This window comes from Triticum aestivum, chromosome 6A (genome assembly GCF_018294505.1).
Source record: "Triticum aestivum cultivar Chinese Spring chromosome 6A, IWGSC CS RefSeq v2.1, whole genome shotgun sequence".
Lineage (NCBI taxonomy): Eukaryota > Viridiplantae > Streptophyta > Magnoliopsida > Poales > Poaceae > Triticum > Triticum aestivum.
The window spans coordinates 113,177,911-113,205,278 of record NC_057809.1 but is presented as its reverse complement, the minus strand read 5'-3'; the positions used below and the strand labels follow the sequence as shown (position 1 = coordinate 113,205,278).

General features: G+C 47.4%; 1 protein-coding gene across 4 annotated transcripts; it reads left to right on the top strand.

Moving 5' to 3' along the window:
• The first annotated feature begins 827 nt into the window (after positions 1-827).
• Positions 828-20,275, top strand: LOC123132398 (zinc finger CCCH domain-containing protein 45). 4 transcript variants are annotated; one of them, XR_006464679.1, is made up of 5 exons: positions 829-1,315; positions 3,311-3,702; positions 4,541-4,698; positions 18,078-18,164; positions 19,826-20,275. XR_006464679.1 is itself a non-coding variant. In XM_044552183.1 (2 exons), the coding sequence occupies exons 1-2, from the start codon at positions 906-908 to the stop codon at positions 3,714-3,716; spliced, it is 816 nt and encodes a 271-aa protein (XP_044408118.1). In that variant the 5' UTR covers positions 828-905. The 4 variants fall into 4 exon arrangements, 1 of the variants encoding a protein (XP_044408118.1); XR_006464678.1 differs by having other exon boundaries at positions 17,019-18,164; XR_006464680.1 differs by lacking the exon at positions 18,078-18,164.
• Positions 20,276-27,368: the final 7,093 nt, after the last annotated feature.

Here is a 27,368-nt window from a genome sequence, read left to right as displayed (position 1 = left end):
CAGGCGATGGAGGACTCCCTCCACACCCACCACGAGTGCCAATGGCAGGGCCTCGAGGAGATGATGGCCCTGTCAGCAGCCGGTGTCGCCGCTTTCCCAGAGCTCGACGCCTACGTCAAGGAGGAGGTCATGGAGGACGTCCGGGCAGAGGCGCCGAGGGAGGAGGAGCCGACAGGATGGAACCCAGCCTTGGTCTGGCAGTCCTGAACATGGACGGAGACCGTGCCGTGCATGCCTGAGGTGAACGCCGACCCGTGGTCACCTTCCGCGCCATGTGAAGAGGTTGTGCACGCGCTACCGCATCCGCCACAACAGACGCCTCCCGCCTGGCAGGGGCCGCCAGCCTACCTCTAGCAGCCACCTCCATACGTCGACCTCATCGGTGATGACGACGACAACGAGTAGGACGACGGCTACGGAAGACGATGGCGACATTGGCGACGACGACCCTTATCTAGTTTTTTTAATGTCTTTATTAAGTTTATGTTTATATTGATGTGGTGAACCTGACTGCCGTGGACGTTTTAAATTTTATATTAATGGCAATGTTTATGTAGGTATTTTTTGTGTTAAATTTGAAGTCTAAATAATAGGATAGTTTGAAATGCGGCGGATCGGTTGGACGCACCGACTACCACGCGACCGCAAGCGGATAGGCGTGTCCGTTTGTCATCCCAAATGCCAAATGGGAGAAATCCGGACAAAACGCGCGTTTGTTTGGGGTTGTGCGTTGGAGTTTTCCTAACGCACGATCAGTGAGTGCACGATCCGACGGCTCGCAGCGCGGCCGACACGGCGCTACAATCAGTCGGCTAGATCTGGGTCGAAACGTTTTCCGATCAGGCACAAAAATCTCAGCGCCCAAACCCTAGCTAGCCCCTCCCACCGTCCCTCCCTCAATCCAAATGGACGGCGACGGCGACGGCGACGGCGACGGCAGCCTCCGCTTCGACTTCGAGGACGACGTCGACGCTTCGAGCGCTGGATCCGGCTCCGCGTCCTCGGAAGCCCCCATCCTCGCCGTGGGAGGGCCGTCCCGTGGCCGCGGCCACGGAAGCATCGAAATGGACGGCGACGAGGACAGCCTCCGCTTCGACTTCGAGGACGGCCTCGACGCGGCCGGCGCTGGCACCGAATCCTCGGCCTGGCCCTTCGAAGCCCCCATCCCCTCCGCTGGAGGGCCGTCCCATGGCCCTGGCAGCCGCAGCATCCAAATGGACGGCGACGAGGGCAGCCTCCGCTTCGACATCGAGGACTACCTCGACTCCGTCGCCGCTGGATCCGGCTCCGACGAGGAGATCCCGGAGTGCAGAATGTGAGGAACACCTCCATCTCAAATCACTTCTATTTTAGTCCTGCGAAGTTTACAGAGGCTGAGAGAGAGGGAGGGAAACAGAGAGAGGGAGAGAGAGAGAGAGAGAGAGAGAGAGAGAGAGAGAGAGAGAGAGAGAGAGAGAGGCAGGGAGGGAGGGAGCTCCAGCCTCCGCACTACCTCCCCTCCACCCCTGCCACGATCCCCTCCCCCTGCGACCCCTTTTCCCTTTCTCCCGCTACCCCGCTTTCCACTCCTCGCGCCACCCCCTTCCCCCTCCTCCTTCCACTCCCTTTCCCCTCCAGATCTGCTACAGAGTTAGGTTATGTCTAGGGATGCAGAGCAGCGCCCGATCCGCCCCGCTTCCATGTCAAAAAGATTCAAGTTAGTTGTAATTCCTCCGTACAGGTTTAGCGTAGTTTGAACTAACCTCATGCTTTTGCGGGCTTATGCCAGACTTGCATCCCTAGTTATGTCTATGAAGTTGTGATTTAATTAGCAATCAAATACAAAGTTAGGTTGTGTCTATGATGTTGTCACACCATACGTAATAAGCGTTATAATGTTATGAAGGGGGTCGGTTGCCATAAAATGCATTACGCCATAAAACATTGGTGTTTATGTATTTGCAGCGAATCCGCAACGGATACCGTATCCGATACGGATACTGCTCCAATATGTCCTGGATATGTATCCCCTGAGTATCAGGGAATAGGAGCTAGTTTGGTTTGTGCCCACAAGTTGATGCCTGGTAAAAAATGTTGCCTGGTGTGGACACAAGAAGCTAGCAATTGCTGCCTGGCCAGGCTGGCCTGAAGGAAATGTGTTTGGATGAAGCCTGGCCTGGTGAATAGTTAAATGGATTTGAAAAGGAATCTTGGACTGTACTGCTGACCTACTATAGCTGGAGGAGTGCCGTCGTTTTGTGATTAGTAATTCCCAGGCAGCAATTAGCATCCAGGCCGGCTGCCCAGGCGCTCGAAACTGGACGCCTGGGGTCGCCTCGGTCTGCCTGGACCAGGCTAACAAAAGTGCTCAAGTATCCAGGCCAGGCTGGCTTCCTCAGTCCCAGGACAGCAAGCAAACAGCTTCTCTGAAAATCCTGGCAGGTTCCAGGCCAGGCATGGCACGACGAGGACATGAACCAAACTAACCCTAGATGATTTAAAACAATGCTGATACTTCATGGATACTGGATACTCGGCCGGTGTGTTTCGGATATGGTCCAGCCCAGTTAAGGGGTAAGTAGCGATACAACCCTAGTCCCCCGACGCCTCATATTTTCCGTCCCTGCTGCTTTCCTCCCGAGCTCCACAGCAAGCGGCGTCTGCTCGCCCAGCGGCGGCAGACTGGCGGCGAGCAGACAACGAGCTGCTCCTCTTCTCCTTTCTCTTCTAGTCTTCTTATGATCTCATCTCCTCTGATACTCTCCTCCAGATGGCTCCTCTTGCTGAACCTACCAACCTAAGGGCACCATTGTGGAGCCATGTTACAGTGTTAGTACTCTTCTGATCCTCTCCTATGGACTTCGACCTACCAGCTCAGTATTTTGGTGAATTAAAAAGAAAATTAAAACTTTTCCAAAATGGCGAATTCACGTATCTGCATCGGTCCGATGCTGATACACGTATCAGTGTCTGTGCATTCTAGGTGCCCATGCTGTATGAATTTCTGGAGTAACCAACTATGATGGATTTAACAATTATCACATAATAGAACATAATTGGTAGGTTTTAATTTAGCTGATTCAGTTTGTTAATTTTTGGCGCCTTCAATTAAACTGGTTTTCGTATTGTTTAATTAGTGATTGATGGAATCTTTAACTTCTGTGACGATTCATATTGTTACTCAAAGTTCTGTCTCCTGTGCTACCCACTAGATCATATAATCTACTGTTTGACTTGGCATTTAAGCCCATTTCAATCTTCAGTGTAGCTGTTGTAAAGAGTGCTGTCAAAACTTTAACATAAACTGTCTTCCTTCCAATCTGAATTGCAGGTTTAGCGTGGGCTTTTGCCTTAATGGATCTAATTGCAAGTGCATGCATGTTAAGCTACCTGGGTCGCCTCCTGTTCAAGAAGTCCTCCAGAAGTTTCAACAGACGAATGCCTATAACTATGGTTCATCAAGCACAACTTATCAGCCTAGAGACAATAACTGTAAGCAGAAGGCGAAACCTCAAGTCCAGCATGAGTCGGTGCTGAAGAACCAAAATTTGGCTGTAAATGCTACTCTTGTAGCGCAACAACCTGCTGCTCAGCATGTGCAGACAGCAAATCCACCACCACACCTACAGCAGCAGCAAAATGCTCAGGTTCAAGGTGTCCATAATGGGTCATCTATCCAAAAGCTACCGCAACTGCAAGCCCACTTCCACAAGGGCAATCAAGGTGGGAGCTTCTAGAAAGTTTTGTGAAGCTTTCAACAGATATTATATGAAAACTATAAACATAGCTGTATTACCTGTACCTGTCTTCAGGGATAATGAGTTCCCTGACTTGTTGTTCCTTATGCTTCCCGTCTTCTTGATAGAATGATGGGCTTACTTTTCAAAACTTGTTATGCAGTGTTCTTAACTGTCCTTTAGCAAGAGTCGTAATTCGCTATTGTATTATGCTAGAAAAAACTAATTTTCTCTGAATAATTAGACAAATTAATCTATGGCTAAGCAATCAAGATGATTCCTATTAAACTAACATTATTGATTAGATGTACGTGTTCCTTGCATATTGATTAGATGTACGTGTTCCTTGCATAAAATGGTTTGGCGAGGAGAACATGAAATTGAGTCACTTGGCTGTTTACCTCTTTATGTAATTTGGAACTATGCCAATGGAATCTTGTGAGCACATTAAAGCAATATATGAGTTTTGGAATTATGCTCATAGCATTGTTTGAGCACATTAATACACAAATTTATTGCCTAGATACTTGTGACATTTGTATCTTCTAGGGACCACATAGGAAGTGATTTCCATGTTATTTTATGGCATAATCTGAAGCCAAAAGTGTTGTTGTAGTCTTTGTCCTTAGTAATAATCTAGAGGACAGAGGGCTGAGATGATCTGCCTTGTTGACTTGTCAAGACAATTTTAATGATCTCTCTTGCATTCCAAAATTTCATTATTTCTGTTCCATGCACATGCTTCCTTTTACAGAATAAAAAAAATCAATGTTGAAGTGGTTCTAAGTTCTAACAGATTTTATGTTAACATGTTAAAAAACTAGGTACTTGGTTATTAAATGTTGCAACCAGGAGAATCTGGATTTTGGTTCAGTGGGGTGTTTGTGCCCCTCAAAAAGGATTAATGAGGTGAACTTGACGAAGCATGTCCATGGAGAGTGTCATTTCAATATTCCCCATCTCTAGAACTCATCATTTCCAGGTAAATCATACATTCCTCTTAGGCTCTCAGCTAGCAATAGCTAATACAATTACACATACACCTCTGTTACACAATATATGCTATAATTTACTTTTAGGGGAAACTATTTATGTGTCTTCTATATATGGTTGTAGATTAATTGTAGTATTTATTGCTGTTGAGAATAGAGCACGAAATTAACTTAGTCTAGTTATTAAGGGAGTTAATTAATGGTACAGGTGGATCGGTAATCATGAGTTTTTTTTGACGTAATCATGGCTTCATCTCATTTATACCTTTTGGTATTTTTCTTTGTCATTTAGCTCTAAGCACACGGAACACGGATTTAATGGCCTAGCTTCCAAACTCAAACGTCAGTACTAAAAAAAAGGACATTAAGTGCAAGAAAATATTGCCTCCAAAACAAGTGACAAGTATTTATATACAGACAAGACAAACTTCTAACCTACATGTATTTTGGACGAAGGTGGCAATCTAGTATAATATCATTTGTTTTGGAACAGAGTAGTTGAAAAGTAAAATAGTGCTATTCTGTTGGATACATCAAATTATAGCTGAACACACTTTCTTCAGTGTCTGTGCAAAACTTCTAGAACTAGTGGCGGAATTTAGAAATATGCTCACAGAAGCCCATTGTGGTCAGAACTTCTCTCCAGTGGCTTATCCATACTTTCTTTATGGTTTATCCATACTTATTTTAATTTGTCATCATTCCACATTATATCTTTCCAGTGGTGGATAGTACTACTCTTTCTCACTGATGGAATATAGCATCTCATAGCAGATTAGATGACATAAGCTTGTGTATTCACACCATACTGCACTGCATGCTAATATTTATTGATTCTGTTAACTGTGAAAGAACTACACCGAGTTTCTCCTCGCATAATACTTCGTATTTAACAACAGATCTTATGCTATAGACATTTCCACTAATTTATGCTTAAAGGGGAAATATTTATGTCTTCTAAGGGGACTAAAGGCTTTGTTGTTGTTGTTGATAGTAGAGCATGTAAATAGCTTCTTAGTTTAGTTATTTATAAGGAAGTTGGTTGATGGTAGAGATGCTCTGGTAATCATGAGTCATTTTTTCTCTTTTTTAATTTTTAATGGTATCATGACTAAATGAACCATTCATTAACATGTTTTTTATCTTCTATTGTACCTCCAGTTTGGTACATTTTTGTCATTTAGCTCCAAGCTATGGGACAAGAAGCATTTAATGACTTAGTTTTTAAAAAGAGATTGACTCAATTGTATGCCCAACTCACATCAGCACCCAAAGAATGTTAATAGGAGCATTTAGTAGAAAATATTGCCGCCAAAACTAGAGTAACAAACAAGTATGTAACACAACATATATTCTGCTTTGATGGTTGTAATTTGGTAATAATATAATTTGTTTTGTAATACAGTAGTCTAAAAGTAAAATTATGCTATTCAGTTGGATACTAAATTATTGTTAAATTCACCTTTTTCAAGGGCTCTTGAAAGGTTACTTCTAAGTTTGGTGGCTACACTCGTGGTTGGATTTGGAAATTTACTTACAGAAGTTCATTATGGTTAGAATTTCTCTCCATTGGCTCAAGGTACAACAAATTATGGAAATCCGCCCGCCCGAGTACTAGGAACTGGCTGCCGCGGCCCCACATCGAAGCATGCCTTCCCCGCCACGTGTCTCGCTTGTCAGCCGCCGACCCACCCTAGCCGCCACCGTCCCAGAGCGAAGCATCCGCGCCCCGCCACCTGTCGTCCTCACTAGCTGCTGGCCTCCATTGCGGTCTTTGCGATGATCCTGATGTTGTTGTCAGGTGTTGGCTGCTAGTGCCCCTGCTTGCCGATTTTCAGCGCCTTTGTCGCTGCTTGGTGGGTCGGTCCTTTCTCTGTTCCATGCTCATCGACATCATTTGATTTTGCTTGGTTCCCTTTGAGCATTGTAAAAAGAAGGCAATTTCTTTGTCACCGGGCTTCGTTTCCATCCCTTGCTACCCGTAGATTTTTGACGATGTTGATTGCACTGACTTCATTTCCCACATTGGCATTCACTTGCGTGGTCTGCGTCTCTGGGCATACTCTCTGGCGAGATTTCTTATCTGTTGTGCCCTGTTGCCACTGTGGAATCTTCACCACTCCCTATGACTGTTGTTGATAAGGCTGTCGCTCATGCTGCTAAGGTTGCTGATGATGTCACATGATGCCTAAGATCAAAACGTAAACTATCAAGGGCTTGACTAGGCAGCGGTGCTGCACGTAGGTCCTACCATGCGGTGGCTACTACACGCAGCAACCACGCCCCGTAAATGCGAGCACATGGCGAAAGACAGAAGAGAGCAATAGCCGGTAGGGCCGTAGGCTGGTGCGCACATGCATCCCGATTCCGATCCCAAACACTAATGGGTCACGACTACCCCACCTCTCTTGCTGCTTTCATCCCTATCATGTGATTCTTCTCCCAAAAAAGCACAAGTCGTGAAATCCACACCAGATATAGGCGTTGTACAATTGTACAACTGCCTCCAGAAAACTCCAAGGAGAGACAAAAAAAGGACACAGAGAAGTCTTTGGTCGAGTAAAACAAGATCTAATATTCAGGCAATGCATGATTCAGCAGTGGATGTATTAAGTCTAGTTGCTAGTTTGGTTTCATGCCTGGGAGGTCGACCATGGAAGCCATTTTCTTGGTACGACAACTTATGGAGAGATACAAGGAGCAAAAGAAGGACTTGCATATGGTGTTCATTGACTTGGAGAAGGCCTATGATAAGATACCGCGGAATGTCATGTGGTGGGCCTTGGAGAAACACAAAGTCCCAGCAAAGTACATTACCCTCACCAAGGACATGTACGATAATGTTGTGACAAGTGTTCGAACAAGTGATGTCGACACTGATGACTTCCGGATGAAGATAGGACTGCATCAGGGGTCAGCTTTGAGCCCTTATCTTTTTGCCTTGGTGATGGATGAGGTCACAAGGGATATACAAGGAGATATCCAATGGTGTATGCTCTTTGCGGATGATGTGGTGCTAGTTGATGATAGTCGGATGGGGGTAAATAGGAAGTTAGAGTTATGGAGACAAACCTTGGAATCGAAAGGGTTTTGGCTTAGTAGAACTAAAACTGAGTACATGATGTGCGGTTTCAGTACTACTAGGTGAGAGGAGGAGGTTAGCCTTGATGGGCAGGTGGTGCCTCAGAAGGACACCTTTCGATATTTGAGGTCAATGCTGCAGGAGGATGGGGGTATTGATGAAGATGTGAACCATCGAATCAAAGCCGGATGGATGAAGTGGCGCCAAGCTTCTGGCATTCTCTGTGACAAGAGTGCCACAAAAGCTAAAAGGCAAGTTCTACGGGACGTCGCTTCGACCCGCAATGTTGTATGGTGCTGAGTTTTGGCCAACTAAAAGGCGACATGTTCAACAATTAGGTGTGGCGGAGGTGCGTATGTTGAGATGGATGTGTGGCCACACGAGGAATGGATCGAGTCTGGAATGATGATATACGAGATAGAGTTGGAATTGAAGAGAAGCTTGTCCAACATCGTCTGAGATGGTTTGGGCATATTCAGCGCAGGCCTCCAGAAGCTTCAGTGCATAGCGGACGGCTAAAGCGGGCGGAGAATGTCAAGAGAGGTCGGGGTAGACCGAATTTGACATGGGAGGAGTCTGTTAAGAGAGACCTGAAGGATTGGAGTATCACCAAAGAACTAGCTATGGACGGGTGCGTGGAAGCTTGCTATTCATGTGCCAGAGCCATGAGTTGCTCGCGAGATCTTATGAGTTTCACCTCTAGCCTACCCCAACTTGTTTGGGACTAAAGGCTTTGTTGTTGTTGCTGTTGCCAGATTAGTAGTATTAATTTGTCACATTAATTGTGCCAAAAATTACGGATGCGATCTGCTGTACATGCCTATTTCCCTTGGTTACCATAATAGCTTCATATGTTTCCAAATTAATTGCCTCAAGTTGCCAAAGATGGATTTGCTATTTTCACCAACACCTAATTTACAGATTAGTTATCTCTAATTGCTAGATTCGCTGTATTGGTTTCCGAATTAATTGTCTCAAGTTGTCGAAGATGGATTTGATGTACTCAGCTGCACCTAGTTTCCAGATTAGTTATCTCTAATTGGCAGATTGGTTGTACTAATATCCAAATTAATTGTATCAAGTTACCAAAAATGAATTTTGTTGTACACGTAATTTCCAGATTAGTTGTCTCTACTTTCCAGATTTGGTGTATCAGTTGCCATACTGGTTGCCGACCTTGCCATTCTCGTGCCTGTGCCCCCCCCTTCGAAAATCCCTAGCACTCGTATACATGTGACTGACTGAGAGATCCCGTGGCACCTCCTAGAGTCCTAGGCCCCATTCTATCCCCTCGTCGTCTAGCTCGCGGCGATTTAGATCACCCCATGAAGTCTGAAAAAAACACTGCAAAAAACAATGATGCAAAACAGAGGGAGAGGAGCGTGGATGGGGGTGCGCTCACTAGTGTTAGAGTTATATTATAAGTCATGTACCCCTTTGTATTTATCCCGTTGTATAAGGGGTTTCCTGCATATGTTTCACATCTGTACATGTATATATATCGGCCTATGGCCTCATGGAAATACAAGTTGCTTTCCTAACATGGTATTAGAGCTTTAGGGTTTTTTTTCGCACGCGCAACTCGTGCTCCTATCGATCCACGCCCTCGTCGATCTCCCTCCTGCTCCAGCGCGCTCGAACTTCTCCAGCCGCCAGGGGTGCCCGGTTCCTCCCATCGCTAGGCCCTCCAGCTCGCCAGGGGCGCCCGATCCCCAGGGCTCCCGATGCCTCTAGTCGCTAGGGGCGCTCGCCTCCTCCCGATTCCTCCAGTCGCCAGGGCTGCCTGATCCAGTTGCCAGAGCCCGATCCGGTCGCCAGAGTCCAAGGCGCACCTAGCCTTTCTCTGGATCCAGCCGCGCCTGCCTCTCCTGCGATCCAGCACTCCCGGCGGCAGCCTGGGTGCCAGCGCCGATTTTCCTGCAGCCGTACCCTGCTGCTGGCGACGGCTGTCTGCGGTTCTCGTCGGGATCGTCTCGTACTTGTTTCCTAAAAAAAATGTCTGCTGCATCTGGCTATGTTGCTGTCCCTCGCTGTCCGATGATTTTCGATGGTACTAACTACATCGAGTTCACTGGCTTTATGCGCATTCACATGCGTGGCATCCGTCTCTGGGGTGTTCTTTCTGGCGAGGTCTGCTGTCCGCCACGTCCGGTTCCTCTGGTGGCCCCTACTCCGCCGACTCCACTGGTTCTTGCTCCGGATGCTAATCAGGCCGCCAAGGATGCGGCTAAGCTTGCTGATGAGGCTGCTGATCGTGCTTATGATGAGAAGATTTTGGCTTATGAGGAGGCTCTTCAGATTTATCATGGTGCTCTGTCTGCTTACACCCAGTGGCTTGATGATGATGCTCGTGCTGCAGCTGTTCTCACTGCTAGTGTTCTGCCTCAGTTTGCTTCTGAGTTTCTGGGTCTTCCTACTGTCTTTGAGATGTGGACCCGTCTTTGTCAGCGCTATCAGCCCTCTGGTGATGCCTTATACCTTTTTGTGGTCCGTCAGGAGCATGCTCTTCAGCAGGGTGACTTTACTGTTGATGACTTCTATGCACAGAGTTCTGCTATCTGGCGCCAGCTTGATTCTCTCCGCAGTGCTGGTTGTCGTACCTGCCCCTGTTGCCAGGCTGTCCAGGCCAATTTGGAGTTTCATCGCGTCTATGAGTTCCTGTCTCGGCTTCGTAAGGAGTTTGAGCCCCGGCATGCTCAGTTGTTTGCTTGTGGCTGTATTTCTCTCATGGAGGCGCTTTCTGAGATTCGTGCTGAGGAGACTCGCTTACGTGGTGCTGGTTTGCTGGAGGTTCCCTCTGTGCTCGCTACTCGGGCTCCTACGCCACCTACTGCACCGACCCCTTCTCGCTCGAGTGCACCGCCGCTCTTGCCCACTCCTTCTGGAGGCTCAGGTCGCCCCCATCCACATTGCGACTACTGCAACAATGATGGTCATCTTGAGTCTCAGTGCTACACGAAGAAGAAACACCTGCGCAAGGCGCGATCATCATCTTCAGGGACTTCGTCATCCACCTCGACAGCTTCAGCCATTGCTTTGACTGAGTAGGATATTCTGAGACTTAAGTGTCTGCTTGCGGCTTCAGGTTCTTTCTTGACGGGTACTGCTGGTTCTGTGACTGATGCTTCCCGCACTGAGCAATCACCCTCTACACAGTCAGGTACATCCCCATGGGTTCTGGACTCTGGAGCTTCTTTTCATATGTCTTCTCATACTTCCTTCCATTTTGTCCTCTCTTCGCTCGCTGGATTCTCCTGTTCATGTCCTCACTGCTAATGGTACTCCACTTTCTGTCGTTAGTAGAGGCACTCTTACCACTCCTTACTCTGTTCTTGATGTTGCTCATGTTCCTCGACTTACCATGAATCTATTTTCTGCTGGTTAACTTACTGATTCTGGTTGTCGCGTCATCCTTGACGCTGACTCTTGTTCTGTCCAGGACCGTCGCACGCACACTCTGGTTGGGGCTGGCCCTCGCCGCCGTGATTCTCAGGGTCTTTGGGAGTTGGACTGGCTTCATGTTCCTTCTGCTGCCACCACTATCGCCAGTTCCTCCGCTTCAGTCGCCTTTGTTACTGGTTCCTTCAAGCAGTGGCATCATCGACTTGGTCATCTGTGTGGCTCTCGGTTGTCGTCTTTAGTTCGTCGAGGCCTTCTGGGGTCTGTCTCAGGAGATGTCTCTTTAGAGTGTCAGGGTTGTTGTCTTGGCAAGCAGATTCAGTTACCATATTCACATAGTGAGTCAGTGTCTAAGCGTCCTTTTGATTTAGTCCATTCTGATGTATGGGGTCCGTCTCCTTTCGCTTCGAAAGGTGGTCATAAATACTACATTATTTTTATAGATGATTTCTCTCGTTACACATGGCTTTATTTCATGACTTCTCGTAGTGAGGTGTTGTCTATTTATAAGCGTTTTGCTGCCATGGTTCATACTCAGTTCTCTTCATCCATTCGTGTTTTTCGTGCTGACTCTGCTGGCGAGTATATCTCTAAGATGTTGCGTGGTGTTCTTGCTGAGGAAGGCACTCTCTCTCAATTCTCTTGTCCTGGTGCTCATGCTCAGAATGGTGTGGCTGAGCGAAAGCATCGTCATCTTCTTGAGACGGCTCGTGCATTGCTGATTGCTACCTCTCTCCCGCCTCATTTTTGGGCTGAGGCCGTCTCCACCTCCACCTATCTTATCAATCTCCAGCCTTCCGCTGCTCTACAGGGTGGTGTTCCTTTCGAGCGTCTTTTTGATCGTTCTCCTGATTATTCGATGCTTCGCTTGTTTGGTTGTGTTTGCTATGTTCTTCTTGCTCCTCGCGAACGCACCAAACTGACCGCTCAGTCTGTTGAGTGTGTCTTCTTAGGCTACAGTGATGAGCATAAGGGCTATCGTTGTTGGGATCCTATCGGTCGTCGGATGCGTATCTCTCGAGACGTGACTTTTGATGAGTCTCGTCCCTTCTACCCACGCCCATCTTCCTCGACCTTTTCAGTGGAGGATATCTCTTTCCTCACTTTTCCTGACTCACCTATCACCCCCGTCAAGCCTGTGCCTATTTGTTCCGCTCCCTCTGCTTCCCTACCTCTAGTCGATTTGCTGCCACCATCTTCCACGGTCTCCTCGTCTAGCATGTCACCGGATTCTACACCTTCATCTCCGGTGACTTCTTCGTCGCCACCCCTTGATTCTACCTTGGCGATTCCTCCTTCTATTGTTCCATCTTTTCCTCAGTATTACACTCGTCGTTCACGTCCTGTGGATGCCTCCGTGGATGTGTCGTCATCTTCCTCTCAGCCTACTTATGGCTTGCGTTCTCGTCCTCGTCCGCCTGTTGATCGCTTTGGATTTCCCACCGCTGGTGCTGCTGTTCTTGAGCCGACTTCTTATCGTCAAGCTGTTGTTCATCCTGAATGGCAGTTTGCGATGGCAGAGGAGATTGCTGCTCTTGAACGCACTGGTACCTGGGATCTTGTTTCCCTTCCTCCCGGAGTCCGTCCCATCACTTGTAAGTGGGTCTACGAGGTTAAGACTCACTCCGATGGTTCTCTTGAGCGTCACAAAGCTCGTCTTGTGGCTCGTGGTTTTCAGCAGGAGCATGGTCGTGATTATGACGAGACTTTTGATCCTGTGGCCCATATGACCACTGTTCGTACACTTCTTGCCGTTGCCTCTGCACGCCACTGGTCTATATCTCAGCTTGATGTTAAGAATGCTTTTCTTAATGGTGAGCTGCGTGAGGAGGTGTACATGCAGCCACCACCTGGGTATTCTGTTCCTGATGGCATGGTCTGTCGTCTTCGTCGCTCTCTCTATGGCCTTAAGCAAGTCCCCCGTGCCTGGTTTGAGCGTTTTGCCTCTGTGGTCACTGCTGCTGGTTTTTCAGCAAGTGCTCATGATCCAGCATTGTTTATTCACCTTTCTCCTCGTGGTCGGACTCTTCTTCTTCTCTATGTTGATGACATGGTCATCACTGGGGATGACCCCGAGTATATTGCCTTTGTAAAGGCCCGTCTTAGTGAGCAGTTTCTTATGTCTGATCTTGGCCCTCTTCGCTACTTTCTTGGGATTGAAGTCTCTTCTACCTCTGATGGCTTTTTTATATCCCAGGAAAAGTATATCCAGGATCTTCTTGCTCGTGCTGCTCTTACTGACGAATGCATTGTTGAGACTCCTATGGAGCTCAATGTTCACCTCCGTGCTACTGATGGTGATCCCCTCCCTGACCCGACGCGTTATCGTCATCTTGTTGGCAGTCTTGTCTATCTAGCTGTCACTCGTCCGGATATCTCTTATCCGGTTCATATTCTGAGTTAGTTCGTCTCCGCTCCCACATCGGTCCACTAGTCATCTCCTTCGTGTTCTCCGATATCTTCGGGGCACAATCTCTCACCGTCTATTCTTTCCTTGCTCCAGTTCTTTACAGCTTTAGGCTTATTCGGATGCTACGTGGGCTAGTGATCCTTCAGATCGCCGTTCACTTTCTGCTTACTGTGTTTTTCTTGGTGGTTCTCTCATTGCCTGGAAGACGAAGAAACAGATTGCAGTTTCCCGTTCGAGTGCTGAGGCTGAGTTGCGAGCAATGGCTCTTTTGACGGCAGAGGTGACTTGGTTACGGTGGTTACTTCAGGATTTTGGTGTTTCTGTCACTACACCGACTCCGCTCTTATCTGACAGTACAGGTGCTATTAGCATTGCGCGCGATCCTGTGAAGCATGAGCTCACCAAGCATATTGGTGTTGATGCTTTCTATGTACGCGCTGGTGTGCAGGATCAGGTTATTGCTCTCAGTATGTGCCTTCCGAGTTACAGTTGGCGGATTTCCTGACGAAGGCCTAGACTAGAGCACAACATGGCTTTTATCTCTCCAAACTCAGTGTTGTTCATCCACCATGAGTTTGAGGGGGGGTGTTAGAGTTATATTATAAGTCATGTACCCCTTTGTATTTATCCTGTTGTATAAGGGGTTTCCTGCATATGTTTCACATCTGTACATGTATATATATCGGCCTATGGCCTCATGGGAATACAAGTTGCTTTCCTAACAACTAGAAGCCGAGGCGCTCTAGCATCGGAGCAGGCCCGCAACAAGGAGCGACACGAGCTACCTCCGGTATGGAGGAGCGATCTTGCTGAAGAAATAAAGGGATAGAGGAGGGGGGGAGCGGCGGAGAAGAAAATGCTACATACTAAGAATCCCTTGGGCTTGATGTGTGCGCTACTTTCGTTTCGCTGAACTGCGCGATGTGCAGGCATGGATCTCAGCGCCCCGCCGCACGGGAGGGTGAGGATGCACACGCCCCTTGTCAGATTTTCCCAACTATGAAAAAAGATTCGCACTCTTGCTGTGATTAGTGATCAATTGATTGCCTAGTCTTAGTGGAGGCTGTGGACTCTTACCGCGACCAGCTAACTGCCTACACTCTGTGGCTTGATGGTGATGCTCTGGCTCGTGTTGTGTCCGTCCTCATCGTGAATGTCCTGCCTCAGCTTTCTCATGAAATTGTGGGACTCTTTCAGCCTTCATCATATGGACTCACCTTTGTCAGCAATACCAACAGTCTGGTGATGCCATTTACCAGTCCGCAGGGGTAAAACTTCAGCAGGAAGATGCCGCTGTTGATGAGTTCTACGCTTAAGAGTTCTGCTATTCAACATCAGCTGGATTATCTTTGCATTGCTGGTTGTCACACATGCTTTTGTTGCGTGGTTGTTCGTGTTGACCTGTAGTTCCAACGAATTCCTAAGTTCTTGATGTGGCTCTGTAAGGAGTTTGAGCCATGACATGCCCAACTCTTTGTGAATGTGCTCCATGTCTCTTCTGAAGGCACTCACATAGATACACGTAGAGGAGACTCATCTGCATGGTGCTGGTTTAATAGAGCTTCCTCTAGTGCTACACTGAATACTACTAGCTACCTGCCCATGTGTTGCAACGGGGCATACATGTTCTATTGGTTCAATAACAATCATGTCCGACATATACCTTACGCCCATCATATTCTAGATTTTGTAAGATTTGATTTGATTTGAGTATGGGTAGGGGATGGTAAGGAAAGATTTGATTTAGTCGAGGTCTTGTTAAGATTTGATTTTAGTTGGATATGGGCAAGGGAAGGCAAGGTAAGTTTTGATTTAGTTCAGGTTTTGATAAGATATGATTTGATTGAGTTGATGCGGGACATGGTTACTGTAAGATTTGATTGAGTTAATGCATGATATGGTTTCCAATAGGAAAAGGAAAGGAAAGTATCGTTGTGGTTTTGATTATTCCAAACTAAGGAGGGCATGAAGAGGAAACACCAATGTAAGGGGGCGAGGGAGGAGGTGAGGAGAACGTACCAACTCCGCAATATCGCTTGCACCTCCTAGAGCATCTACAACCGGGCTCCTCAAACCCTCGCTAAACGTTCGAGGGGACAACCTGGCCACTGCTTGGTCACGAATTCGCCACCCAACCGCTCGCCTATACCCTGCCCAAACGATCGAGCCGACCGGCACCCTCATACCTAGTCCAAATGTGGGGCGGTCCGAACGCGGCCCCCACGTCGGGCTGGCCTAGTCTGACCCCACAAATACCCCACCCTGGACAAAACCTCAGAGTCCACTCTTGACTGCTCCGCTCCATTGCCTGTCTCCTTTCGTAGTTTCGTCCACTCTGCAGCCCCTCCCCTTGCCACACCATGTCCAACTCCAGCAACGGATCCGTCAACGAGTCAGACTTCATTGTCTAGGGGGCGCTCAAGGAGGTATCTAACTCCTCCGCCTCGGACGACGAGGAGCACATCCTCCGCATTGCCCTTCGCCATTCGTGGATGGATAGGGGCGGGAACTCAAGCTCCGCGGCCTCGGTGGCCCGAAGGGGAAGCTCCGCATTGGCCTGAAGCCACACATCGTTGTCCGCGCCCTCCCCTGTCATGTGGCGGGGCGACTAGTGGTGCTTGGCACCTCTAGGCGTTGCTTCTCCCGAGCGGCGCTGGGTGCTCGTGCTCGCACTGCAGAGCCTGCTGCCATGGCTGCCTGAGTTGAAGGCGCGGGTCGATCGTCACGCAAGGCAGAGGGCCGTGCAGGCCTTCAGCCGGCCCGATTGTGGGTCGTGCAGATCCACGCTCGAGCCCCCCCCCCTCCCCACCGATCTCCTTCGCGACGCATCTGCCGGTCCTTCACATCGGTGGAGACGGACACTCGCCGCCGCTGCTGTCGCAAAAATGCGAAGGTGCTCCGTATTGGCATCGAGAAGTCCGAGCGCCTCGTGAAGCAGAAGGCGGCGGCCGTGGCAAAAGCCGCCCGACTCACTAAGGAGCAGGCCCACGCCGCTAGGCGTCTGGCTGGGTTCGTTCCGCACATCCGCATGGTTGAGCAGAAGCTCTGCCGTCCCTGCCGACGAGGCGTGAGCTTTGGCTTGTCAACAACCATGAATATTCGGCAGCCATAGCCATGGGAACAAGATTCTGCACATCTGCCATGGCCGCCATGAGCTTGTATTGCCCCATTGATGTGAGGTGGAGGGGGTATTCAAGGAGAGACCCGCGTTAATGGAGCGACGCAAGTTCTGGTGTTGAGGGGATCAGGTGATCTAGACAAAGCAACTGTTTTTTCTTTTCCTATTTTTGTTCTGCTCGGTTTATTTCCTAAGGAAATGCTCGGTGGACTGGTGCGTTATGGGCTTGGTTGGCGTAATGGTCTGCTGATGGTGTTTATACACTCTTAATAATACATATACCAGACTAACACATATACAGGCTCAGGACACCAACCAAACATCTGTCCATCAGGAGTTCAGGACTGCCTGACCAGGCAAAAAATCATCAACATCTCAGGCTGAGGATTTTCTCCAGGCATGAAGCTGAGGACAGTAACCAAACTAGTGATAAGTCTGGCATCCCCTCCGTATCTACTAGCATCTACTAGTAGTTTGCTATCGTATTTTGCTATGTAGCTATGTTGAAGATGCTACCGAACAATCTATGTCTTGCTATGTCGAACTTGGTATGTCCTGTCCTGTTTATATGTTGATCTACGTCTTGCTATTTTCACGTTGCATGCATTGCATGGATTTGGGGGTTTGCATATGAGGGGGACGGCTGTGGACGCGGACATTTGAGGTTTGAGGGGTGATTGGACACGTCTGAGGATATATAGGGGTTCAAATTAGTACTACCTCCCTTCCAAATTATAAGATGTTTTGGATATTTCAATATGGTCTACATAGACTGAAATGAGTGAACAAACACACTAAAACGCGTCTATATACATCTGATTCTCATTTTTTTTATAAGATCTTATAATTTGGAATGGAGGGAGTACATTCTGGTTGTAGATGCTCTAAAGTGTTAGGGTTGTAAACTTGGTAAACAGATTCAGTTATCTTAATGTTCACCTCCGAGCTTCTGATGGTGAGCCTCTTTATGGTCTGACTCACTAACGTCATCTTGTTAGTTGCCTTGTCTAACTAGCATCTCCTATCCAGTTCGCGTTCTGGGTCACCTCCTTCGGGTTCTACATATCGTTCGCATCTCTAGCCACTTTCTGCTTAATGTGTCTTTTCTTAGTTTCTCATTGCCAGCAAGACAAAGAAACATATTGCAATTTCCTGTTTGAGCAGAGGCCGAGGTTGCAAGCTATGGCTCTTGTGACAGAGGTGACTTGATTACGGTGGTCACTTGAGGATTTTTGTCTTTCTGTTACTACATCGACTCCTCTTTTGTCTAACAACTCATGTGCTATTGGTATTTCTTGAGATTTGGTAAAAGCAATAGCTCAACAAACATATTGGTATTGACGCTTATATGAGATAATAGGTATAAGATCAGGTTGCTCTTCGGTATGTGCCTTCGGAGCTTCAGTTGGAGGCCTTGGGAATAGATCAGGATATTTCCCTCGTAAAAGTAAGTTTGTATATTCACGCTATTGTGCACTGCATCCTAAAACTTATTAATTGCCTAAGAAATTGTTATAAGTTTCTTACAGATCTTATGCTAAAGACATTCCCACTTATTTATATTTCCTTGGCCTTGAACATGAATTAACTCAATTGAACTCACATTCCAAATGGATCTTATCTTTTTGTAGCAAGTCAGTTAAGGAGAGCAAGCCAATTAAGAAAATATTTCAATCATGGTCTTTAGGGTGTGTGTGAGGTAGTTACCGGAGATGTGTAGAGACTAGAGAGTAAGCCAATTGAGGAATCTTATCATTGCAGTCTGAATACATGGTTGCTATTATCTTGGGCCTATTTTTACGTATCATCTCCCTCCTTTCCTTTATGTGGTCATCTTGACCAGGCGTCAAAAATGAGACAACAGTATACAATACTACTCCCTCCGTTCCAGTTTATAGTGCGCATAAGTTTTTTAGAGTTATTCCACTATGTAGTGCGTATAAGCAACTTTGTGCTCTTCTGGACAAAAGTAACCCCGGAACTGCATGGAGGCACCCATGGCCTTTATCCCCTTCCTCCCGCACACAACATGCATCGCAGGTGGCCGGGAGTCGGGATTGGACCAGCAGCGACGTGGACCACGCCAATGCCTCCCGTTCCCCTGCTCCGGCGACAAGGAGCAACGACCGAGGAGCACGGCGGCTGGATCTTGGAGCGGACATAGCGGCGACACCTAAGCTGGGCAGCTCCACGAGGACATGCTCGAGCGCGTCCTGGCTTCTTCAGCCTCCGGTGCGTGTGCCGGTAGTGGCGCGAGGCCGCGGGGTCGCCTGCCTTCCTTGCCGCCTGCGCATGCCTCTCCGCCCGGCCGGATCCAGGAAATTGTTGTGGCGAGGCGGTCAGGTGCCGCCGAAGACCTCCTGTGAGCTCGGGGTTGGCCTCCTTTCCTCTGTGTCGGCCGGATCCAAGAGATTGTGGTGGCGAGGCGGCCGGTGTCACCGCGTCCTTGGCCGCCTTCTCCGCGTTCTCCACTGGCGGCCGGCGTCCACCGCAAGCGGGCAGCAACACCGCGTCCGTGACGGTGGCTGGTGTCCCCGCTCTGCTTTCTCCGTGTCCATGGTCAGCATCGACGCGTATACTGCCGACGGCCAGCGGCACCGCCTGCGGCCAGCTTCTTCCCTTCCGCCGCCGGCGGCCGGCGTCACCAAGCCCGTGGCTGGCTTCTTCCCTTCCGCCAGCATCGGCCGGCGTCACCACGCCCGCGGCTGGCCTCTTCCCTTCCGCCGGCGTCGCCACGTCCCTGGCTCCATGCCCACGCCGGTGTTTGCTAGCTAGTACTAGTACTAGTTGTGTGTGCGAGGGACAGAGAAAGCAGGGTTATTCTCGTCCAAAGCTAGCCTCCAGCACATGCGTTGGTATTAGAGTCTGAATCTACGCGCACTATATTCCGGAACGGAGGGAGTACTAGATTAGGATAACTTGGCGCTTACCATCCAGGTTAGCTAATTGAATTAAGTATTGTATACCACTACATGTACTTTAATTTGTTGGTAGCTGACCAATGAGTACCTCAGAACTGAATGAAGCTAACTGATGGTTTGTAACCATTTAGTACTTAGTTTACCCCAATTTGCGGCTACGAAATTGAAATCCTGGATCTTGTTGCAGGCTGCACTGATCGCTGCTAAGGCACAGGGTGCTGATGACGTCGCTGACAACGAAGGCAAGGGCATCATGCTATTTGTCAGTACAAGGGGAGCGAAGAGAATGGCGAGGACTGTGGCTGATTTACTGAAGGAAGCTGTACGTGATGGTTTATTTCTACGGTGATTGTTTTCTTCCTGCCGATTCCTCAAGAGGATATGGGGCCTCTTCCCATTGGAGGCATATATGTATTCCTGAGTATATCTTGCATGTACTGTCTTGTCATAGCAAGCAACTTGGGACCAGCTTCAGACAAATAGTATGTTTCAGTTTTGAACCAAACTAGGCTACTCCTGCAATGAATGAATTTCCGTTTTGGTTTGCACACACAGTGGATTGTACTGCTGTTCTTTTTTTTGGGCAAGTCCCCAGATTGTACTCGTCCACAAATAAATGCATGCAGTGGGTTCATAATTCATGCTAGTATGTATGACAAAAGGCGCAGAATTGACAGCAATTTCATGGTCCATCTGCATCTCCAGCAGAAAGCACTATTCAGCCACAGATTATTGGCCGAGAAGTTGGTAAACTGACACAGTACAACTGTTGGCAAACATCTGGAAGAAGCACAGATTTCAGTTCCCCATTGTGGAGAAAACCAGGCCAGGTTGCAAGGGGTGATCTGGGTCCAAATCCGGGTCTGAACTGAAGATCTGAAAGAGATGGGAATCACTAGACAGAAATCATAATGGGGCTAAGGAAAATGCACGTATCTTTGTAAAGTGGTGGTGGTGTGCATGTGCGCCTTTGTGATCCAACTTCAAATTTGTCGCAATCCACAACCAAACAAACCCAAAACCAAACCAAACCTGTTGTAGACATGATGTTGAAACGCTGGGGCAAGCACTAGGATCACAACAGGCACGAGGGCCTGAAGAAACTGATATGTGATCGGTTGAGGCGTCACATTCACCCTCTAGATCACTGACCTCAGGAAAAGGAGATCATCTTTATTTCAGCTATTAATTCATTGAGTGGGCACTCAAAATGGTCAGTCAGATGGGGACCCAAAAGGCAGATGAGGCTGGCCCATATCAAACCTCTTTCTACTGAGAACAACATTGCAAATTGCTACCACCTCCGTTTCAAAATATAAGACATTACGTTTTGGTAGGCCTCATGTGAACGTCTTATATTTTGAAACATAGGCAATACTTGTCGTGCTACCTGTTCTTACTGAGAACGGCACGGGTAAATGCTATAGTTGCTTAACATTGGGAATGCAATAAATTTGCAAGAGGGATGTAGTTGGTTCGCTAACACAGTCTAACATAATATCATGTAATGATCTACTAAAATGTAGAGTTTTACCACTGCATAAAGGCTTATCCTCTGTTGCCATTTGCCAATAGTATCAATGTATAACCTACATAGAAATAGGGTTGTGAATGGCAAATAAACGGCGCCCGCGAGTCTTGTTTAGTTAGTTTTAGCTAACTCGGTAGTTCATTTTCCCTGGAAAAATCAACTTATTGAACTGTTAGAATATAAGTGGTGGATTAAACGGCCCTGGTTTACATCCTTACATAGAATACGACCAAAACAGGCATTAGGCAGCACGGGTAAATGAGTTATATTAGAGGCCCTACACCAACAGCATTGGTATTCCGCAAAACAAAGTGTAGGCGTGCATACCAAATATGTCTAGTTACTATTAAAAAGGTTATCAGAACGCTGACAACTTTGAGGTAAACTTGATCTATGTGCTTTGGTTCCAGTTCACAGAACTAGGATGAGCTGCAGAAACATACTACCTCCGTGCGGAATTAACTGGCCAGCCTAGAGCCGAGGGCTGGTGGGCTCCATATCTTCAGAACTCTACAGAATCCACCGATGCGATTCCAGTGCTTATGTTTCTTTTAGAGAGGCCATCTATCTTGGTTGCGGAGAGCGCCTGACCCCCGCGTCGCACCCCGCTCGGGCGACAAGGGTGGTACTCCAACCCTAGCCGCTGTCGGGGCCGACCCACCTTCCTTCCTCCCTCCCGCCTCGGCGACGACGGCGGAGGCCACTCCTGCCTCGCGGCAGGCGGTCTATGCTGCGTTGGCGCGTCATCCGGATATGGATCGGCGGCGGTGTCGCATCATCCGACTATGGATCGGCGGCGGTGTCGAGGGCCTGGTGGACTGCTTGGCGGCACCTTCGGCCAGATCTAATCTGGCCGGTGCAACCGGCGATGGTGGTCATCTTCTCCGTCGCAGGTGGCCGGCCAGAGGCTGGGTGGTCGGATCTCGAGATCCGTTATCTAGTCCCGGCTGCGAGTTGGAGAGTCAGAGTTGCCGGTGAAAACCGAGCCGATGGCAGGCGATGGCGGCGTTCTGCGATCGTTACCTTGATGAAGGCTTCGTTGTGTAACTGTTGTCGACCCACTTGTGCTGCTCCGGAGGAAACCCTAGGATCTGGTTCTCCAGATCGGACGATGGCGGCACTGCGGTGTCGTTCCTCTTTTGGGAGCATCGTTTGTGAAGCAGCGTTGGAAGTCAGAGGTAGGAGGTGGAGCGACTTCGTCTTGCACGGAGTTCAGTGGAGATGTCAAGTCATGCCTGGCCGACACGTGCTACACTTTGTCATGTCTGGTCGGCAGGTGCTACGCACGACAACAAAGACTTCAAGTTGTGTCGGCTGGTGGTACTTGGCGGTATGGTGCTGAGGTGTACCGGCGGCGACCGCGATGTGCTCAACAGTTCACGCGCAAGGAGGTGATGGCGTCGACGGTAGCTAGATCGGGCAAGGATGTTGCGTCAGTAGAGCTCTGAAGATGGAGTGGTGGTAGTTGGTGGCGGCAGCCTCTGAGAGCACGCCGGACCGGTGTGTGCCCATACCCGGCAAGTGGCTTGGTTGCGGCCTCAGGTCTTAGATGTTAGCTTGGCTGCGAGGTGTGTGATATTAGGTCCGAACTATCAGTATCCCTTCATTAATTGAATAGGAGTAGCGACAGATGTTACCTAGATGGCGGCTTCAGACTTAATGATGTATTTCTCTGTAAGGTCTTGTGTGAATAATTAATAAAATTGCTGCATGCATCGTCCAGATGCAGGCAGGGGGTCTTCCTCCTTTTCAAAAAAAAAATCACAACTATTGCCGAGCCTCCTCGCAGGAGCTGAGCTTGAGAGGTCAATGCCATGTTGTATGTCCTGCTGCGGAAGTATCTTCCATAGTACTACCAGCTGCACGAGTTACTCATGCATCAACTGAGCTAGCAGCATGTTCCCAAGCTCCCTTGCCACCTGACACTATTTCCCAAGCACTCTTGACACAAGACGAGTTGGCAAGATCAGATGAACCTTGTGAGCTTCAACAGCAAGAAGGTAGTTGCTGAAGTCAAGTTATAGTTGCATGCTTCTTTATATGTAGTCTTATAGTTTGATGTATACTAACATTTCCTATGTTCGTTGTTGGACTAGCACTTAGGCGCAAGAAGAAACAAACATCAGAGATAATGCTTGATAGGTTAACTAAGTCTAGAGGAGGAAGAATGGAGATCCGTTTTGAGGCAGGTTTAAAAAGGCCACGTGATGCTACAAAGTCAGCCAAGTTAGTATCAGAGGCAGCGGTTGCCGTTAGGTGTCATGTACGTATCCTCCCAACATGGATTCAGTACAGGAATGACACAGACGAAACCCAGTTCAACACCTTCCTTGAGTCTTCTCTGCTGAGGTTCAAGTTTTGAGGCAGGTTTAAAAAGGCCACGTGACAGAGACGAAAGGTTATCAGATGAGGTTCAAGTTGGATAGCCAAGATGATGCAACCAGACAAGTTTGCATCCATGTTTTCAAGTCTGCTCTACGACAGTATCGGTATAACTTGAGGAAAACTCACTTTGAAGGCAAGGCTAACAGTGAACTTTCCCAAACATCTCTAGTGGAAAATATATCGGATAAAGACTGCAGGGGCCTCGTTAAACACTGGTCTGATCTGAAGTGTCTGGTATATTATATATATGTGATCAGATCACATGTTGATGTCCTATTTACACATGTGCCACACAAATCTATCTTCTTGTAGGTGAAATGTTCAAAGAACAAGGCCAACCGTACGAAAGTGAAATTCCAACAAACGACAGGATCTCATAGCTATATTGCACACTGCGAGGCTCTTGTAATTAGCTGTTGTTTCACTCTTTTCGCTGTACCATATTATCAGATCTATATTGACTTGTTCCAAATGAAGAGGAAAGCCCGCAAGGACCAAAAAGTACCTGAACCAAATGCTGCGGAAATCTTCAAGGACTGTCACACCAGCAAGAAGAATGGCATGACTACACCAGTCAAAGCCGCTGTTGTAAGTCCTTAATCCTCATGTCTTTTAACTACTACTTACTCTGACTTGTGCCTTGAACTGCATGGTTTGCAACCAATGTCTATTACTCTTTTCAATTTTATACACAATGTCTTAGCGTATCATTGCACCTTACATGGTTTAAAAGAGAGGAGTGATGTTCCTTTGATCTTGACCTGTAATCTAGTTCCGTGTTGGACTTGCCCACACAACGTTACAATTGCCCGTTTGTCTGTTCTTAGTTTTTTTGTGATATGAATGATGTCATACTATGCTTATCGTATTATAAACTTCGTCTCTTTATCCTTAGCCCTCAATAAAATGTGAAGCAATAGACAATACATTAGTGATGGTACATGGTCATATGTTTGGAATCTGGTTTTATTATGTACTTTGCAATAAAATACAACTAATATTTTACATGGGTTCACCAGAATAAGTTCTCTATATAGACCAAAGCTATTTTGTTTGGTTTTGCTGCCTCCTTAATATCTTCTGTTCTGGTACTACTAATGTAAAACCTCAACTTTTCAGCGAGCTATGAGAAAATGGTGGAACCGCCACCTTCTGAAGGTGGCGAGGCAACTATAACCGCAATGTCAGCTCTTGCTGCAGTGGGTCAGTACCTGTCCACTAACAGTGCCAAAAGCACGTTCGTGCGTAATACTGGGTTGCATTGTTAAGGCAATCTCATCCAAACTGCCTCATGATCAAGATATGCAAGCTCAAAATAATGTTGTATCTGCGCTCCAGACACAAGTCCATTTCCTAACAAAGACCCTTTGTGAAACAAGGAGAGACATTGTTCGATGTTGCCAAGATATGCATGGTTTTGAAATCATACTATCAGACATTTGCTATGTTGTTCAGGAGCCTAGGAGAACTGAAGGCGAAGGTTATGGTGCTCCATCGGACAATACAACATGAAAACATAACAGTCAGGTCAAATGAACTGAGCTTCTGAACTTATGGTGGTGCATTTATCTGCTAGACTGTTAACTTTTAAGCCAACCTTCCTTTTGTTTTATAGTTGTAATTTGTTTTGGTGCGATACAAAATTTGTTCTTAACGTGCAGCCACCGGCTGAAGAAAATAGCAAGCCATTTTTGTATAGTGTAGGGTGTTCCCTATATTTGCACTGGTGGCGAACTTTAATGCCCAGTGGATGTAATATGTGTAATAGCCGTGATAGCCTAGCGTAAGTTGCTTGCTTATTTATTTCCTTATTGTCTTATTTATTTGTTTTCTTGTAGTCAGTGCAGTTCTCTTTCCGCGGTTTGCTAGTGGCCACAATAACCTATTTTTTAAAACTAGGCCACATTAACCATGGGCTACATATTTACTGTAGTTAACATGGGCCTCCTACGGGTCGTAGAAACAATGGGCCTTCTAAGGGCCGTAGAAACAATGGGCCTTCTAGTGGGCGTAGAAACAATGGGCCTTATACGGGTCGTAGACACAATGAGCCTTCTACGGGCTGTATCATCAATGGGCCTTCTACGGGCCGTATGATCGGTTGGCCAACATGGGCCAATAACAGGCCACATTATGGTCGTAAATGGGCTAGAGTTGAAATCGTCCGTTCATGGGCCGACCATAACGGGCCGTTGTTAATCGGCCATATTTGATGGCACTATGAAAATGGCCCAACGTATTAACGGGCCACAAATGGGCCGACTGTAACCACAGGCTGAATTTGGCCCACAAGCAGAAAATGACAGTAATAGGCCAAAAGTAAACGAATGGTGGAAATGAGCCCAAGAATAAAGGCCCTGAGAAGGCCGAAAGATAACATGGGCTGGAAACGGCCCAACGGAATAATGAGCCGTTAATGGGTATAAAGTGATACACTATTCATTACGAGCCAGTTTTACCACGGGCCATTAATGGGCCGAGGGTTACTAAGGGCCTCATATGGGCCGAAAGACGTCATGGGCCATACATGGGCCGGAAGTTAAAATGAGATGGAATTATATTGGACGGCCCAGATGACGCTACTGGGCCTAACTCGGATAGGCCGTAAACGGGCCCTGGGTTAGCGGGCTGTAAATGGGCTATATGCGAACATGTCGTTAACAAGCTTGCCGTGGGCCGGCCCGCAACCTTTTAACCAAGTCAAACGGGTCGGCCTTTTCACAGGATTGGGCCTCTGTTGGGCCGTGCCACGTGTCGATGTATCATAGGCGCTTTGGGTCCAATGAGTGGATGACATCTGTCCCAACAGTGAGCCGACACGTGTTTCCTCCAGCTAATGATGATTTTACATGTGGAAAATCCCCATTGGTCAGGGCTGTTAACAGGTTATCGGATCCAAAACCGGACCCGATAGCTTAACGACGTTCCGTTACGGTGGATGCCACGTGTCGGTCACCCTTGACGAAAGCACTTCTGTGATGCGTGATTTATCGTCATGGAAGTGGACACTTCCGTGATGATAATTTTGGTAATGTCATGGAACACTTCTATGACAGCACATGTATGACTATTTTGATTCTGTCATAAATTTGTCATGGATGTACATGCATGACAGAAAATGTGACCTACTGTGACAAACACGTATCATCACGGAAGTGTATTTTTTTGTAGTAAAGTCAGGGGAAACATACACCCCTATTTGTGTACCCGACAAAGAGCTATCGCTGCTTCATTGGATGAACTTGTAACAATGATGTCATCAATATATATGAGCACAAACATGGATGTACAAGACTTATTATAAATGAATAGTGAAGTATCAGATTTTTAAGGAACAAAATCAAGTGATTGTAACTTTGAGCTCAAACAAAAGTACTATGCCCTAGGAGCTTGCTTCAGTCCATAAAGGGATTTTTCAAGCTTGCACACATGAAAGGCTTTATTTTGTTCTCAAAACCAGGAGATTATTTCATGTACATTTCCTCTTCCAGAACACCATGAAGAAACACATTCTGCACATCTAGCTATTTGAGACACCATGATCTGGATACAGCAACAGAAAAAACAAGACAGATGGTGAAAGCTTTAACAACTGGACTAAATGTGTCCTCATAATCTATGCCATATATCTATTTGAATCCTTTAGCAACTAGCCTAGCCTTGTAAAGATCTATAGTGCCATCTGACTTTTTATTTATCTTGTACACCCCTTTACAATCAATCAAATGTTTACCTTGATGGGAAGGAACCAGGTGCCACGTGTTGTTTTTTTTGGAGTGCTTGAAATTCTTCTTCCATAGCTTTCCTCCACTTA

Excerpts from the sequence above, each read along its gene's own strand:
- LOC123132398 (XM_044552183.1), top strand. The coding sequence starts at position 906 with ATGGACGGCGACGGCGACGGCGACGGCGACGGCAGCCTCCGCTTCGAC. Across the intron at positions 1,316-3,310 it reads GAGATCCCGGAGTGCAGAAT|GTTTAGCGTGGGCTTTTGCC; the intron begins GTGAGGAACACC and ends TCTGAATTGCAG.